Source organism: Necator americanus, chromosome I (genome assembly GCF_031761385.1).
Source record: "Necator americanus strain Aroian chromosome I, whole genome shotgun sequence".
In the NCBI taxonomy this organism is placed as follows: domain Eukaryota; kingdom Metazoa; phylum Nematoda; class Chromadorea; order Rhabditida; family Ancylostomatidae; genus Necator; species Necator americanus.
The window spans coordinates 20,896,052-20,913,298 of record NC_087371.1 but is presented as its reverse complement, the minus strand read 5'-3'; the positions used below and the strand labels follow the sequence as shown (position 1 = coordinate 20,913,298).

Genomic DNA, 17,247 nt, shown 5'->3' with positions numbered 1-17,247 from the left:
GTAAATAGTGAATATTTCGTCAAAACGTAGCTGCATAAGCGCTGGCTTAAAGAGACAAATATTCATGAATAAATAATGGAGCCGGGCCGCGCAGAGCGGTAGGAGCGATGTGTAGAGACACACAACAACAAATGCCCAATAATATTCGTTGAAGGGAATAACTTTAGTCAAACAGAACGAAAAGGCAGCAGAATAAAAAGGCTAGTGGAGTACTCGGATGAAACACTAGACAGACCAATGAAAAGGAACGATCCGACGACGAACAAAAGCAGCATGCGCAATTAAGACAGCTAGACTGAGTAGCCATCAGCTAGCGAAACATGCAAAACTATACTAAGGGATGGTAAGCTGCGATACCGAGAAAGAGGCAAAAGCGCTACCATCCTTATGAAGCAGGATCAAAGTACGCAAACCTATTTGTAGTCGTTCGAATCAGAGAAGGCAGAGACGGAAAATGAAATTTAAGATTTGAAAAGGAAACACAGATAACCGGATAACCGCTTCGCGCTAGAGAAGGAATGAATGCAGCACAGGCTCTAGACACGCCTCGACCTTATGATTAACATTATGTGAATTCAGCCGTAATTGGGTAGTGAAGTTGCGGTCCATCGCGAGGAACCGAATCGAGCGTTGTTCAAGCTGTGGACTCCTGACGCACTTCGATCTTCTCCACAGTCATATCTGGGTTCATCTGAGTCGCTTCCATAATCGCTTGGCTCAATTCCTAAAAGGTCGACGCTTTTTTGCCTCGTTGATACCACAACACCAGAAAGCTTACTGCATCGTGATCAATGGGCTCATCGGAATGGATGGTCACACGATGTTCGACGTGCGTCTCAATAATGCCATCGCGCTCAGTTTTGTAAGTGTACGTCTCCACTGTTCGGTTACCAGAAGTAAGTGTTTTGCAGGATACAAACTCTCCAAGGCCCTGCAAGACGAACCGGTTATACAACTACGCAAATTGTTCTGTAAAAAAAAGTCTCTTTGTTTAAAGGCATCAACCCCACGAATCTGAGGTGGTACGGATTTCAGGTAGAGTATTCGTATACGGGATAGTAGATTATGGAGAGGTGGGTGATTCTGTCAATTTCTTCCTAACTGCGGTAAAAAAAAAACGGCCCAGAAGATGCGGCGCATGCATAAGGCAGGGGCACTACAATCAAACTTGTTGTAGAAAATAGCGCGCCGGAACGCTTGAGGTATTTTCCGGGCTCTTTTTTACGGCAATTAGGAAGAAATGGACGAAATCACCCCTCTCTCCATAATTTACTATGCCGTATACGAATATTCCACCTGAAATCCGTACCACCTCAGATTCGTAGGTGATGCCTTTGAATTTTCCATGCTCAGTTGTTCTCCATGTATTTCGGCGCCTGAGCGTCTTAAAGTCATGTTTCTTGTTGGAGATGTGAAACATACTATGCAGGAGATGTATGCGTGGCAACGTCAGAAATATATAGTAATTAGATCGATATGCGTTGTTTGAATGACGCTTGCGCGAAACCTGCTTGTGCCATGCCAAAGAAGGCAAGAAAAGTACGACTATGTCGAAAGACGTACAGTATTGAGAAGCTAACAAAGTACCTCGTGATGCAGTTCGTTCGGATCGGCTTCATAGGCAATAGAGCGCGAATGTGTTTCAACGACATGGGGCGAGGACGCAGAGCCGTTCGTGGCAATCGCTGTGACCCCGAGCGGAGTTGTTTCTTCATGTAAACGTTCCACAGTAACTACACCCTGAAACACTCAAATCTTGCATTTTCTTTTCTTTCATAAGTTAATTGTTCATAAACTTAAATTCTTAAACACACGAAACAGTGAAAGCTGACCGGTTGCCCCTCCGTGGGAACCACGTAGTTTTGGAAAGTTTGTTTCTGGACGGTGTGCTTTACTTGTGACGTCTTTAGTGTTCGCCTTAATTATTACACGTTTTTCACTCTTTTCCTTGTAAAAGGGCAGCGCTCGGCAGAGATTTTCAATGTTCACTTGTTTTCAAACTCAATATAGCTTGACATATGCAGATTGATAACGTTGGAAGTATAATCAGTAAGTTAAATAAAAGCCGTGAGAAGTGTTTTGTGCATGACGAAATATTGAACATAGAGAAATAAATGAAATCGTCGAAAATGGAATGTCAACAAACACATAAAGGATAAAGTTTAAAGGATAAAGTTTCTGGCGTTAATCAATCCGCTTGGGATGCGTCCCCACGTTCACTTCAATTCAGAATCGTTTGAGGTTTACGAACGTGTATCTGGCCGATACAATGACTTGCGGTGGCTAGCCGATGTGTCAAGTCAGTGCTTTTATCCTCCCAGACAAGTCTGGTATCAATTTATCGACCCCGGAGGGATGAAAGGCCTGGTGAGCACTACGGCGGATTCGAACCTCCGATCGATCGTGCAGGAAGCGGAACCTCTAACCGCTACACCACACCCGCCCCAAATAAGTTGCCGAAGATGGGCAACGAACACATACGTACAAAAATTGGAGGAATTGTAGTCTTTGTGCTTAGTGGAGTAGCAAATTGTGGGGGATGCATGAAAGTTCTTATTTCAGTCATATGCAGTAAGAAATTTGCAGGTGAAAAAAATTATCACTGAGACAAAATGGATCACGAAAATATTCTCGAGCGAATTATTTACCAACGTTTGGAGCAGTTTTTAATGTTGAGTTCTGCGCTTCGTCACTCTAGCGAGCAAACTGCTGAAAAGAGCTCAACATTGAAAATTTTTCCGAATGCTGCCTTCAAAGAGAACAACTGTTTTTTTTTGTTACACTCACGTGATTTTGTTCCCTTTTTCATCATATTCGGTCGTCACTTCATCAGGAAGACGGCTAGATTCCTGCCATGTGGAGATGGTAGTATGCGGCTGTCCGCTCTCCTACACAATACCAATTATATCATACATGAAGAAATAATAAGCGAAACCGAATCAAGGAAGTAACCAATATTTTCAGCAGGTACTGCAGTTACCCATGCGTTCGAATAAGCTTCCATCTATGTTCACGCATTGCTGTCATCACTTTATTTTCAAGAATCATCTGGATACGTTCAAAGCGATGGATCACCACTACTATGTATCTGTTTTGTAATAGAATTGAAAGGGTGCAATTCCCGGCAATCTAAACACGCGTATTCACCACTAGCGAGTGGCCCAGAATGTGACGCGCATTGTGTCAGTAGCAGATGTTTTTGAAAGACAACGCTTATCCTAAGGAATGGAACGTTTTCTTTTCCGTTTTCCAAGCTGGCAGAACTTACGCTTTGAAGTCGCGCAAAGACACGAAAACGTTAAGCAGAGAAAACCTAGCTTGATTTACTGATTGATGACTGCATTATCATGATTACTGATGATTTGTACATTAGCACCGCAAAAGTGAGGTTTTCAGTAAAAATTCTTATTAAATTTACAAGGAACTCAAAGATTGCCATATCATTAGGTAATATCAAAGTTAGTGAGGAGATGGCCGCTTCATAATGCGATCAGTGCAGTATGCGCAGAGAAGTGCACCCTAGTACTGAATGGAAAAACAGTGATAGAGCAAATGGAGCAGCGATGACAGCAGTAGCGATATATGCTCAGAAATAGCATTCGCTTCAAGGTAACGACAGCTTTCAAGACCATTTGGACAACCATGTAACAAAGCAATTCTGACAGCTGATAGGTGCAACATAGCATGACGAATACTATCGAATTAAAGCACACTGAGGTATTTTTTTTTACAGAAGTGAACATAATAGTTGGTAAACCAAACTTCTGCGAGAGAAGGAGAAGCAGAGTTAAGAGTCTGAAACGTATACTAAAGTCTGTTAAACCCTATTTTTCTTTGCATACGGAAAGTTCCGGAGTGTGCTCGAGCTCCACTCAAACTAGCTTCTTAAATCTATCACAGATCGTTACTTCTTGTGAAATTGCGGCCGACGGATCACTAGCTAGAGCAGAGACTGAGCCATGATAGAAATCCGAAAGCAAATGACTACAACAACGAAACCACTTTAAAGGGCGGCGAATTCGCAATGCCAACTTCACGAAGCAGCTAGAACGCAAATTCTAATAGAAGACTACCAGATACAGAAGCAAGCAAGCTTAGCAAGCAGCTCTTCCACAGCAAGCATGTAGCAGCAGCAGGCGACGTCACTGTACCTCATAAGAGAGCGGCAGTGGTGCCAATGCGCGCACAGTGACAGTGCGCTCCGCGTGCTCCAGCCGCGGACTGCACAGATTCAGACGTTCTGCTTCGGCCATCGTTGACGCCAAAGACTAAACTACGCCAAGATTCACAGCGATCCAATAGTTACAGAACTGGTTCAACCGCAGATTTCAAATGTGTCTACTTAACAAATGACTGGCGGCATAAACAGCAAATCCAACTGCTGCGCATCTATCAAGCGAAAGGCTCGTGCTGTCAGCAAAGTACTGAAGTGGCATCGATAAACAATGGAACAGGGGTACTGACAACAATGCAGAAAATTTGGAATCTCGCTTCAAAGATGATTAACAGTGAAGTTGGGGCGCATTGAAACGCCAAAGCAGGTGAGGTTGGTTAGCCGAACCATGCAATCTGTCCCTATTTGATTGATTAAAACGCTCTGAGTTATGTTGATAGTTGTTTGAAAGTTGCCAGACCAAATCGAAAAAAGGTAATAGTAGCTACGGTTGCGAACCGGATTTTGAGGATCGAATCCGGGAGATGTCCCCTCTCCTTTGAGATGATACTTCAGCTCGTTCGTTTCTCGACGCACAAGTTTGCCGTCCTTGTCCTCCGGATCCACATAGAGCGGGAAGGTGACACCACCACTCTTCAAAACACTATGAGTTGAATAGAAAAAAAAGAGCCCGCAACTTACAAGCAACAAGGAGCAAACTCGCTCCACTAACTATTTGCCAAACGCATGATATGATCTGTAACAAAATTCTAATTCTGATCTGTAACAAAATTCTTATTTGAAGCTATAGCAATCTAGAACGCAAAATGGAAATCAAACAAAGTGAAGAATTTTGATAAGAAAATCAGAAAAGGTGCGATCCGAATTTGGAAAACGCTCGAGGTTATTAATATGCGATTGAGTATTCTGTGCACGACATCCAAAATGAGACATATCGTGTCTTAAACGAAGCGTATCACGCAATTGACGTAGTTTTGAAACCTCATAGTAGATATTGAGTTCGGAGTGTAGATTATGAATATGAGTGGGGGCGCGCCCACTGCCCCATAACAGTCTAAAAACAGCATTTGTTTTTTTGCGAGATACATTTCAATGCATTGTCCATGTACACGCACCGCATCCACGAACGGGTTGGTCGAGGATCCCATTGTATGTGCTCCGGTCCCTTCAGCAGCCTACTGCAGCCATTGGATTTACTTGAATAGGAAGATAATCACATCACTAGGAGACATCACTTATCTTCGAACACTCGGAAGCGGATGGGACGAATGCACAAAAAGGGAGCGTTCTAACTTACTTTCTGGAAACGAACAACATTCCCAACGTCGTTTTTGAGACGATTAGTGGAAACTGAGCGGGGTCACGTTAATATTCGCAATCTGCACCATCGAACTTGATATTTTCCACGAGGTTTCCACGCTACGTCAATCTCATAATACATTGCTTTCAACTTGCTAATATTTTCAGCGTTGCTTCTATTGCAAAAAAAAAAAGAAAAAAAATGCAAGCGAATTTGTAAGGGTCATGTTAGCAGCGCACAACGATCACTTTCTATATTTCACATGAGAAAATAAAAACTTCAATTCACATTTCTATACGACATTTCATTTATTTACTTAACTCTTCTACAAAGTTTTCAGTTTACGAAATTTCAATCAACTTCACCATGCATCTTTGCTTTTTGTTCGACAAAATAGGAAAGGAGGGGCGTTGTGGACAACAGTGTGATAAAGTGCAAGAAAACGACGAGGTTGCTGTTGGGCGGCAACGACATTGTCAAGAGGCGCGCAGCGCAAGTAGCGATGCTGGTTAACTCGTCAGCTTCATGAAACGTTGCCTTTAAATTACAGACCAAAACAGTACAACTCGTAGGAAGCAGCATAATTTGTCCTTTTCGATGAATTCAAAATCAATTTTCGAGAAGGAAACGCAGATAGCGTAGACGATTATGAGCACGGCGCGCGTTTTCTGTATATGCTAACTCCTTTCAACTGGTATGGCTTTCTTTCTTACTTACTTTCTTACTTTCTTACTTTATGGTAATAGCCAGATCGGATGGAAAAGCTAAGAAAGCATCGCCACCATATGTGACCACAATTACGGTTCAATCACATTACAATAATAACAATAATACCTTTTCGATTATATCAGTTGGAAAGGGTATCAATCTCAAGTAAATGATGTTAATTCATCAACACACTGTGTTCAGCAGATGCTCAGTTATCAATGAAACGCAAGCTGTCTTCATGCGTGAACAGAAAAGCTTTCGCATTCAGCATTACAATTAAGTAAACTTGTCATTAGAAATGTAATATTACATTCGGAACTGAACTCCACTTGGAAAGAGTCCTCTAATTTTTCCAAAAATGATGCTGAATCATTCTTCACATAAACTTTTTTTTATGAACTTATGGGAATTTTGTAACGTCTTTAGTTCGAAGCAATGTAATCTGAACACTAAAAAGCGAATAATAATCGGAATCTAAGATGCCATATATATTCAATTAGCTCATGTAAGGTTAAAATAGACAAGATGCGCATTTATTAGAAAACTGCAATGCGTTGTTCCACTCTGCTTTTCACTCTAATTCATCTATATTTTCTCTTTTTTTTTATTCAACTACACATTCCAAGCGCTTCTGCAAGTAACGACGCATTACAGAGAAGAGGTCACGTCAGCAGCATGTACACATTTTCTAGTGTCGTGTCAACAAGAACGCCAACCATGACTTAGCACAGAGTCGAGTGTTAACCGCCGTGCAAATACTGCTCGATTTAGTGTCGAAGACGCTCCAAATAGATGAATATTATGAGCTTACCCAACTTCGGCCAGCTTTATCAAGAAAAATTCAAGAAAATTAAGAACCAGTCACCTCGACGGGCATGATGTGGACCTGATTTTTCTCATCATCGGAACTGCTGGAAGAATCACTTGAACCGGCCTCCTTCGCAACTTTCTTTTGTTTCTTCGGCTTCTTCGACGAACTCTACAATGACGACTGGAGAGATTAAGTGGAGTAATTATACAGACACAACATGATAATAATGACAAACGGCTTGTTGCAAAGTTGGAAATAGAAGTAAACATTGAAAGAATGTTAGGGCAAACAACGCTGCGATGCGCTGCAGTTGTACAATTCAATAGAGCTTTGACTGAAGATCGCTTAATAGAGAAGAAGCCATAGAATGAACAAAGCCGCTTGTCATCACACCACAAGAAAAAAAAACTGACACTAACGCCCATATATCAATTAGGGTCACGTGCCAGAAAAACCACAGCACATCGTAGCCAGCAACAAAGGTTTAGATGAAGCTTGCCTTCACGCTAACGAAAGAAACTATGACTATATAAATGTGAGCGATACTAGCACTTTATTAACAGGTAAAACAACAGCACGAACACAAGATGGAACCGAAATGCGTACAGAAGCAAGCAACTACAGCGTAAAGAACACAAACGTGCGAATGACCCTAATTGTGGGCGAAAATCAAAGAGCGGACCTTGAAAAGCAGCCGGCTGAAGAAGGAACGATCAGACGAAGGCATCGGTGGTGGAGTGATTGAGAAGATCAATCCATCTTCATCCTCAGAGAGTGCGCCCAACCCCGCCCCGGTCAAGCAAAGCGTAGGCTCCAGTTCAATTTCTACACGTCGATCAACGCGCACCTCAACATACTCCTCACCGCTCATCGTTTTTCCCTCAAACCGCCCTGTGTGCCTGTCCGAGGAAGACACTGGTCGATCAGATGGAACTTCACATGAATGTTGCACTTTTTCTGGTTTTTTGAAGTCTCCTTCGTATTCTGATTCGCCATGATGAACTCTAGCAATCACCCGAATCTTCCTTAACTCTTCCTCGGATGTCGGCTTTTCCTTAAGCGCAGATGCATTCAAATGAAGAGCCGACGTCTTTTCTGGGATGTGGCTTCTCTCAGCTTCTCGTGAAAGACGGGACAGGTCATAATCCTGCAGCGGTTTAGATTCCAGGTCAGAATGACGGGCTGTTGATTCAAGTGGCCCCTCATATGAAGTGGACGCAAGACCATATGCTTCAGGTTGCACTCGATCTTTATCGACCACTTCCTCATCCCCCCCATGACGCCACCTATCAAATAAAAGAATACGCTGATGCGTGGGGTGGGAATCATCAGTAGATGGTTTATAAGTCACGGCAGTAGGTGCCTTGAAAGGCAGTTGATCTATATCTCTCTGCCTATCGACATCGTCTAATGGTCCTGCATATTTCTCTTTTGTTATGTAGACAGATTCGTTAGCTGACATCTCACTTTGCTTATTTCTTCCTGTCCTCCATAAACCGAAAAGCCCTCGTGAATCCTGCTCTTTTTTTGACTTTTGTGACTCTTGTTCTTCATCGGAAATCCCATGAGGAATTCGAGCAATTAACCGGTACTTTCCTGTCTCTTCTCCAAATCTAGAGGGTGATACTTCCCTCATTTCGGATGTTTTTAAATGAAGTACTGCAGTTTTTGAGGGGAGGTTACCCATCTTTCCACTTTCCCATGACTGTCCATGGTGATATGCTTGGGCATAATCACGCAGTGGCTTTGATTGCAGCTCCGCATGACGAGTTGTGGATTCAAGAGGTCCTTCATATGAAGTAGATGCTATGCCGTATGATTCAGGTTGCACTTGATCTTTTTCGACAGTCTCTTCATCGCCTTCATGCCGCCGTCTACCAAATTCGTGCATACGGTGATGCGTGGCTTGAGCATCATCCGCAGATGGTGTATAAGCAAGAGAAGCAGGTGATTTGAATGGAATTTGGTCTAAATCTCTCTGTCTTTTGATATCGTCCAACGGGCTCGCAAATGCTTCATTTACTCGGTAGACAGATTCATGTGCCGACGTCTCACCTTCCTTATTTCTTCCTGTCCTCCATAAACCGGAAAGCCCTCGTGAATCCTGCTCTTTCCTGGAGTTTTGTGACTCCTGTTCGCTTCCCGAAGTCACGTGAGGAATTCGAGCAATCAATCGGTATTTTCCTTTTTCTTCCTCACTTTTGGCTGGTGGCGATACCTCCCTCATTTCAGATGTTTTCAAATGAAGTACTGCAGTTTTTGAGGGAAGTTTACTTATCCTTCCACTTTCCCATGATTGTCCATGGTGATATGCTTGTGCATAATCACGCAATGACTTCGATTGCAGCTCTTCCTGGCGAGCTGTTGATTCAAGGGGGCCCTCATACGAAGTAGATGCAAGGCCATAGGATTCAGTTCGCACCTGGTCTTTCTCAATCGTTTCTTCGTCACCTTCGTGGCGCCACCTACCAAATAAATGCATATGGTGATGCGCAGCATGAGCATCATCCGCAGAAGGTGTATAAGCTAAAGAATCGGGTGCTTTGAATGGGAGCTGATCTATATCGTTCTGTCTATTGATATCGTCCACTGGGGCCGCAAAAGTCTCGTTGCTTGGGTAGACAGATTCGTTTGTCGACATCTCAACTTGCTTGCTTTTTCCTGTTCTCCATAAACTGAAAACTCTAGGTGAATCTTGCTCTTTCTTTGGTCTTTTCAACCCGTATTCTTCATCACGAGTCCCATGAGATACTCGAGTAGTCAAACGGTATTTTCCTGTCTCTTCTCCAGATCTAGAGGGTGATACTTCCTTCATTTCGGATGTTTTCAAATGAAGTACTGCAGTCTTTGGGGAGAGTTTACTTATCTTTCCACTTTCCCATGATTGTCCATGGTGATATGCCTGTGCATAATCACGCAAAGGCTTCGATTGCATCTCTTCATGGCGAGTTGTTGATTGAAGGGGGCCCTCATACGAACTAAATGCTAAGCCGTACGATTCAGGTCGCACCTGTTCTTTTTCAACCGTTTCTTCGTCACCTTCGTGACGCCACCTACCAAATAAGTGCATATGGTGATGCGTGGCGTGAGCATCATCCGCAGATGTTGTATAAGCTAGAGAAGCAGGTGATTTTAATTGAATTTTGTCTACATCTCTCTGCGTATCGGTATCATGAGAAACTCGAGCAATTAACCGGTACTTTCCTGTCCCGTCTTCAGCTACGGGAGCTGATGATAGTTCCCTCATTTGAGATGTTTTCAAATGAAGCACTGCAGTCTTTGAGGGGAGTTTACCTGTCATGGCAGTATCAGATGATTGTCCATGATGATATGCTTGAGCATAATCACGTAATGGTTTCGATTGCAGCTCCATATGACGAGCTGTTGATTCAAGAGGGCCCTCATATGAAGCGGATGCTAGCCCGTACGATTCCGGTCGCACCTGATCTTTTTCAACCGTTTCTTCATCACCTTCGTGACGCCACCTACCAAATAAGTTAAATCGATGACGATGAGTATGGTAATCATCAGTAGATGGTTTATAACCCACATTGGCAGGTGCATTGAAAGGGAGTCGATCTATATCTCTCTGCCTATTGACATCGTCCAATGGCCCTGTATATTTCTCACTAAGTGTATAGATGTCTTCATTTGCCGACATCTCGCCTTGTTTACTTTTCGTTGCTCTCCATAAGCGGAATAGCCCAGATGAATCCTGCTCTTTCTTTGATTTTTGTGACTCTTGTTCTTCATCCGAAGTCCAGTGAGGGACTCGAGCAATTAATCGAAGCTTTCGCGACTCTTCCTCGGATGACGACTTCTCCTTCACTGAAGGTGTTTTCAAGTGCAGAACCCCTGTCTTTTCTGTGGCTCGCTTGGTTTCACTCAATGGTGGAGCAGAAGTTTTACCTGTTTTTGCAGTTTCCCATGATTGTCCATGGTGATATGCTTGAACATAGTCACGCAATGGTCTCGACTGCAGCTCCGCATGTACGAGTTGTTGATTCAAGAGGGCCCTCATATGAAGTGGATGCTAGCCCGTAAGATTCAGGTCGCACTTGGTCTTTTTCAACCGTTTCTTCGTCACCTTCGTGACGCCACCTACCAAATAAGTTAAATCGATGATGCGCAGTATGGGAATCATCAGCAGATGGTTTATAAGCCACAGCGGCAGGTGATTTGAAAGGCAGTTGATCTATATCCCTCTCCCTATTGATATCGTCAAGTGGGCCTGCGTACTTTTCGTCTGAGGGGTAGATGGATTCATGTGCCGACACCTCGCGTTGTTTACCTTTTCCTGTTCTCCATAATCCAAATAGCCCAGATGAATCCTGCTCTTTCTTCGGCTTTTCCAACTCTTGTTCCTCACCTGAAGTGCCGTGAGAGACTCGAGCAATTAATCGAACCTTTCTCGACTCTTCTTCGGATGACGGTTTCCCCTTCACTGTTTTCAAATGAAGAACGGCTGTTTTTTCTGGAGTGTGTCTGCTTCCCCTTATTTGCGCCGCAGGGGCTTCACCTGTCTTTGGAGATTCCCATGATTGTCCATGGTGATATGCTTGGGCATAGTCACGCAATGGTTCCGATTGCAGCTCCATATTACGAGTTGTTGATTCAAGAGGGCCCTCATATGAAGTGGATGCTAGCCCGTACGATTCAGGTCGCACCTGATCTTTTTCAACCGTTTCTTCGTCACCTTCGTGACGCCACCTACCAAATAAGTTAAATCGATTATGCGAAGTATGGGAATCATCAGCAGACGGTTTATAAGCCACAGCGGCAGGTGACTTGAAAGGCAGTTGATCTATATCCCTCTCCCTATTGATATCGTCAAGTGGACCTGCGTACTTTTCGTCTGAGGGGTAGATGGATTCATGTGCCGACACCTCGCGTTGTTTACCTTTTCCTGTTCTCCATAATCCAAATAGCCCAGATGAATCCTGCTCTTTCTTTGATTTTTGTGACTCTTGTTCTTCATCCGAAGTCCCGTGAGGAACTCGAGCAATTAATCGAACCTTTCGCGACTCTTCCTCGGATGACGGTTTCTCCTTCACTGAAGGTGTTTTCAAGTGCAAAACCCCTGTCTTTTCTGTGGCCCGCTTGGTTTCACTCAATGGTGGAGCAGAAGTTTTACCTGTTTTTGCAGTTTCCCATGATTGTCCATGGTGATATGCTTGGGCATAGTCACGCAATGGTCTCGACTGCAGCTCCGCATGACGAGTTGTTGATTCAAGAGGGCCCTCATATGAAGTGGATGCTAGCCCGTAAGATTCAGGTCGCACTTGGTCTTTTTCAACCGTTTCTTCGTCACCTTCGTGACGCCACCTACCAAATAAGTTAAATCGATGATGCGCAGTATGGGAATCATCAGCAGACGGTTTATAAGCCACAGCGGCAGGTGATTTGAAAGGCAGTTGTTCTATATCTCTCTGCCTATTGACATCATTCAATGGCCCTGTATATTTCTCACAAGCTGTATAGACGGATTCGTTTGCCGTCATTTCTCCTTGTTCATTTCTTTTTGTTCTCTGCAGGCCAAAAAGCCCAGGTGAATCCTTCTCTTTCTTCGACTTTTGTGACTGCTGTTCTTCATCCGAAGTTCCATGATGAACTCGAGCAATCAATCGAACCTTTCGCGACTCCTCTTCGGATGACGGTTTCTCCTTCACTGAAGGTGTTTTCAAGTGCAAAACCCCTGTCTTTTCTGTGGCCCGCTTGGTTTCACTCAATGGTGGAGCAGAAGTTTTACCTGTTTTTGCAGTTTCCCATGATTGTCCATGGTGATATGCTTGAGCATAGTCACGCAATGGTCTCGACTGCAGCTCCGCATGACGAGTTGTTGATTCAAGAGGGCCCTCATATGAAGTGGATGCTAGCCCGTAAGATTCAGGTCGCACTTGGTCTTTTTCAACCGTTTCTTCGTCACCTTCGTGACGCCACCTACCAAATAAGTTAAATCGATGATGCGCAGTATGGGAATCATCAGCAGATGGTTTATAAGCCACAGCGGCAGGTGATTTGAAAGGCAGTTGATCTATATCCCTCTCCCTATTGATATCGTCAAGTGGGCCTGCGTACTTTTCGTCTGAGGGGTAGATGGATTCATGTGCCGACACCTCGCGTTGTTTACCTTTTCCTGTTCTCCATAATCCAAATAGCCCAGATGAATCCTGCTCTTTCTTCGGCTTTTCCAACTCTTGTTCCTCACCTGAAGTGCCGTGAGAGACTCGAGCAATTAATCGAACCTTTCGCGACTCTTCCTCGGATGACGGTTTCCCCTTCACTGAAGGTGTTTTCAAATGAAGAACGGCTGTTTTTTCTGGAGTGTGTCTGCTTCCCCTTATTTGCGCCGCAGGGGCTTCACCTGTCTTTGGAGATTCCCATGATTGTCCATGGTGATGTGCTTGGGCATAGTCACGCAATGGTTCCGATTGCAGCTCCGCATGACGAGTTGTTGATTCAAGAGGGCCCTCATATGAAGTGGATGCTAGCCCGTAAGATTCAGGTCGCACTTGGTCTTTTTCAACCGTTTCTTCGTCACCTTCGTGACGCCACCTACCAAATAAGTTAAATCGATGATGCGCAGTATGGGAATCATCAGCAGATGGTTTATAAGCCACAGCGGCAGGTGATTTGAAAGGCAGTTGATCTATATCCCTCTCCCTATTGATATCGTCAAGTGGGCCTGCGTACTTTTCGTCTGAGGGGTAGATGGATTCATGTGCCGACACCTCGCGTTGTTTACCTTTTCCTGTTCTCCATAATCCAAATAGCCCAGATGAATCCTGCTCTTTCTTTGATTTTTGTGACTCTTGTTCTTCATCCGAAGTCCCGTGAGGAACTCGAGCAATTAATCGAACCTTTCGCGACTCTTCCTCGGATGACGGTTTCCCCTTCACTGTTTTCAAATGAAGAACGGCTGTTTTTTCTGGAGTGTGTCTGCTTCCCCTTATTTGCGCCGCAGGGGCTTCACCTGTCTTTGGAGATTCCCATGATTGTCCATGGTGATATGCTTGGGCATAGTCACGCAATGGTTCCGATTGCAGCTCCATATTACGAGTTGTTGATTCAAGAGGGCCCTCATATGAAGTGGATGCTAGCCCGTACGATTCAGGTCGCACCTGATCTTTTTCAACCGTTTCTTCGTCACCTTCGTGACGCCACCTACCAAATAAGTTAAATCGATTATGCGAAGTATGGGAATCATCAGCAGATGGTTTATAAGCCACAGCGGTAGGTGCTTTGAAAGGCAGTTGATCTATATCTCTCTGCCTATTGACAATGTCCAATGGGCCTGTATATTTCTCGCTAGGTGTATAGATAGATCCATATGCCGACGTCTCGGGTTGTTTACTTTTTGATGTTCTCCATAATCCAAATAGTCCAGATGAATCATGCTCTTTCTTCGACTTTTCCAACTCTTGTTCTTCACCTGAAGTGCCGTGAGGAACTCGAGCAATTAATCGAACCTTTCGCGACTCTTCTTCGCTTAACGGCCCCTCCTTCACTGGAGATGTTTTCAAATGAAGAACGGCTGTTTTTTCTGGAGTGTGCCTGGTCTCACTTATTTGCGGTGCAGAGGCTTCAATGGTCTTGGAGCTTGCCTTCGATTGTCCATGGTGGTATACCTGGGCACAATCACGTGACAGTTTCGATTGGAGCTCGGGGGGGCCCGGTGTCGGGTCTGTGGTGCCACGGTCTGAAGTAGATTCTAACTTACGAACTTCGCCGGATAATCGGTGAGTAGGATGCTGCGAAGCTTTGCTTGAAAATTGCCCTGTGTTTTCGTGGTCTTTAGCCAACATTGTGTGCGATGTAACAGTAGGCTCTTTTTGCCATGCTACCGAGGTTTGTTCGCGACTGCGGGTATTCTCTACTGACACAGTTAAAGTGTTCCCCCTGGATGATTTTATTCGCACAGGCTCAATGGAACTCTTACGATATTCAGAGGCATTTTCTCCTTCCATCCCACTTCCGCTTTCTTCCACTTTCCAAAATTTGAAAGCTCCAAGACGACTTTCAGTCGTGCTTTGTTTAGTGCTCGATCTTTCCGAAGATGATAACGTGTTGGAAGTGTCATTATTCCTTGAAGTATGTTGTGAGTATCCGGAAGGTAGAGAGCCTGATAGAACACGCGCATCCAAACACGTTCTTAGAGAATGACCCTCCTGCTGCTTTGAAGAAGGAATGTTTGAGCTTCCTCGATGGTATAAGGATGAATATTGTTGGATATTTTGAGTTGTTAATTCTCTGGAAGGTTCCAGGCGTTGCAGAGGGGAATCAGTGATGCTTCTGAAGGAATAATTTGATAAAACAGGAGGCCCTAATTCTTCTTTTCCAGGATGTCGAAGTCTGTTCACAGAAGGTATATGACTTGCTCCAGAGTGCTGAACATCCACGAAGTAGCGAATTGGATGGCGATCCATTTCGTTCTCTGGTCCTAGCCTTCTAACTGTTGTGATTCCATTACGCTGACTGTTGGCATCGCTGTTAATCTGATACTGTGAACGATGAGGAGGTTCTTGGTAATATCCGGGATGATATATATGCACGGAGTCGTTTATGGGACGCTGCTCTAGTTCGCCTCGCTTTTCGATGCACTCAACAACACGTTGATGGGAAGTGTTGATTTCCTTTGGAAGAGACTGAGAGCCATTAACGCTCTCGGAACATATGTAGTAACCACGACTGGACATTCCAGATGAATTCCGATCATGCTCAGTTGCTCTCCAAGAATGCGGAGGGGCAAATCTCATTTGCTGCGAAAACAAGAAATCATTTGAGGCAGGTGAACACGCAGATGAACGTTCTGAGAGATAATAAGCAGCAGATGACGGCGATTCAACAGGCGTGTAGACAAGCTCATCATCATCAGATGGCAGACCATTACCCACCTTGTCGTCAAGTTTGCGTTTTTCATTTTGGCCAGAAACGTCATACGACACAGCAGGCGAGGCCAATGGCTGCAAATTCAATATGGATATTAAAGAAAAGAAAGCAAAAGGTAAATTTAAAAAGATGCAAAATAGACCATATTTGCAGGGCACAGTGACCACATATTTCTAAGACAAGTAAATATAACTACAGTGAAACTGATGGCTCATTGTGCAAGACGGGTAGTATTAAAGCAGGGAATTGTCCAGGAGTGAAATAGATGTTTACAAAATACAGAGAAAAGAAAAAGTGCAAAACAATACACAAAACGAATATAATATGTTTGAGAATGAAGAAACAGTCTAATCGCTTAACCTTATCACGATCTTACGAGGGGATCAGCGAAGGCAAGTAGAATAAACAAACCAGAGTTATATATATATATATATATATATATATATATATATATATATATATATATATATATATATATATATATATATACATATATATATATATATATATATATATATATATACATATATATATATATATATATATATATATATATATATATATATATGTAAGGATAAAGGATAAAGTCACTGGCGTATCAATCCACTTGGGATGCGCCAACGCGTTTTACTTGAATTCGCAATCGTTGAGGTTTTTGGTACGCGTGCTGGCCTATACAATGACTTGCGGGGGCCAGGCGATGGTCAAGTCAGTGTTTTTATCCTCCCAGACAAGTCTGGTACCAATTTATCGACCCCGAAGGGATGAAAGGTTTGGTGAGCACTAGGGCGGATTCGAACCCTCGACCGTGTGGCTACAACGGACCTCTAACCGACTGCGCCACACCCGTCCCTCATACGTATATATATATATATATATATATATATATATATATATATATATATATATATGTATATATATATATATATATATATATATCAAATATCACCGACCCGATAATTAAAGGCATCACCCCACGAATCTGGGGTGGTGCTGATTTCAGGTGGAGCGTTCCCATACGGGGTCGTAGATTATGGAGAGGAGGGTGATTCCGTCCATTTCTTCCTAATTAGTGTAAAAACAGCATAACCCACCTGAAACCCGCACCACCCCTAGATTCGTGGGGTGATGCCTTTAAAATTTTTTCTGCTGAGTACAACCTACAACGTATGAAATAAATTTCAACGTTAGGGGAAATTTCTAATGTTGAGTTTTCTTTAGTAGGAGGCAGAGATCCTATTAAAGAAAACTCAACATTAGAGGTGAGGCAGTTTACAAATAGAATAGCGAGAACGGAGAAAACTTTGCACAGATCCAAGAATCAGAGGACAAAAAAGGACTAAAACGTGTCATTTCACCCGACAA

At 43.5% G+C, this 17,247-nt stretch overlaps 1 protein-coding gene across 2 annotated transcripts in view; it reads right to left on the bottom strand.

The window, feature by feature from the left end:
* Nucleotides 1-634: 634 nt before the first annotated feature.
* RB195_006370 (uncharacterized protein) overlaps nt 635-17,247 on the bottom strand; it is a gene marked incomplete at both ends in the record, with an annotated part of 34,229 nt that continues 17,616 nt past the window's right edge. The window contains 10 exons of one of the 2 annotated variants that reach the window (XM_064179414.1): nt 635-724; nt 779-931; nt 1,588-1,740; nt 1,833-1,917; nt 2,788-2,888; nt 4,152-4,268; nt 4,673-4,807; nt 7,048-7,161; nt 7,676-10,969; nt 11,052-15,956. In XM_064179414.1, coding sequence (XP_064036371.1) covers nt 635-724; nt 779-931; nt 1,588-1,740; nt 1,833-1,917; nt 2,788-2,888; nt 4,152-4,268; nt 4,673-4,807; nt 7,048-7,161; nt 7,676-10,969; nt 11,052-15,956 — 9,147 coding nt within the window. The remainder of the gene's footprint in view (nt 725-778; nt 932-1,587; nt 1,741-1,832; nt 1,918-2,787; nt 2,889-4,151; nt 4,269-4,672; nt 4,808-7,047; nt 7,162-7,675; nt 10,970-11,051; nt 15,957-17,247) is intronic. The other variant, XM_064179415.1, reaches the window with a different exon arrangement.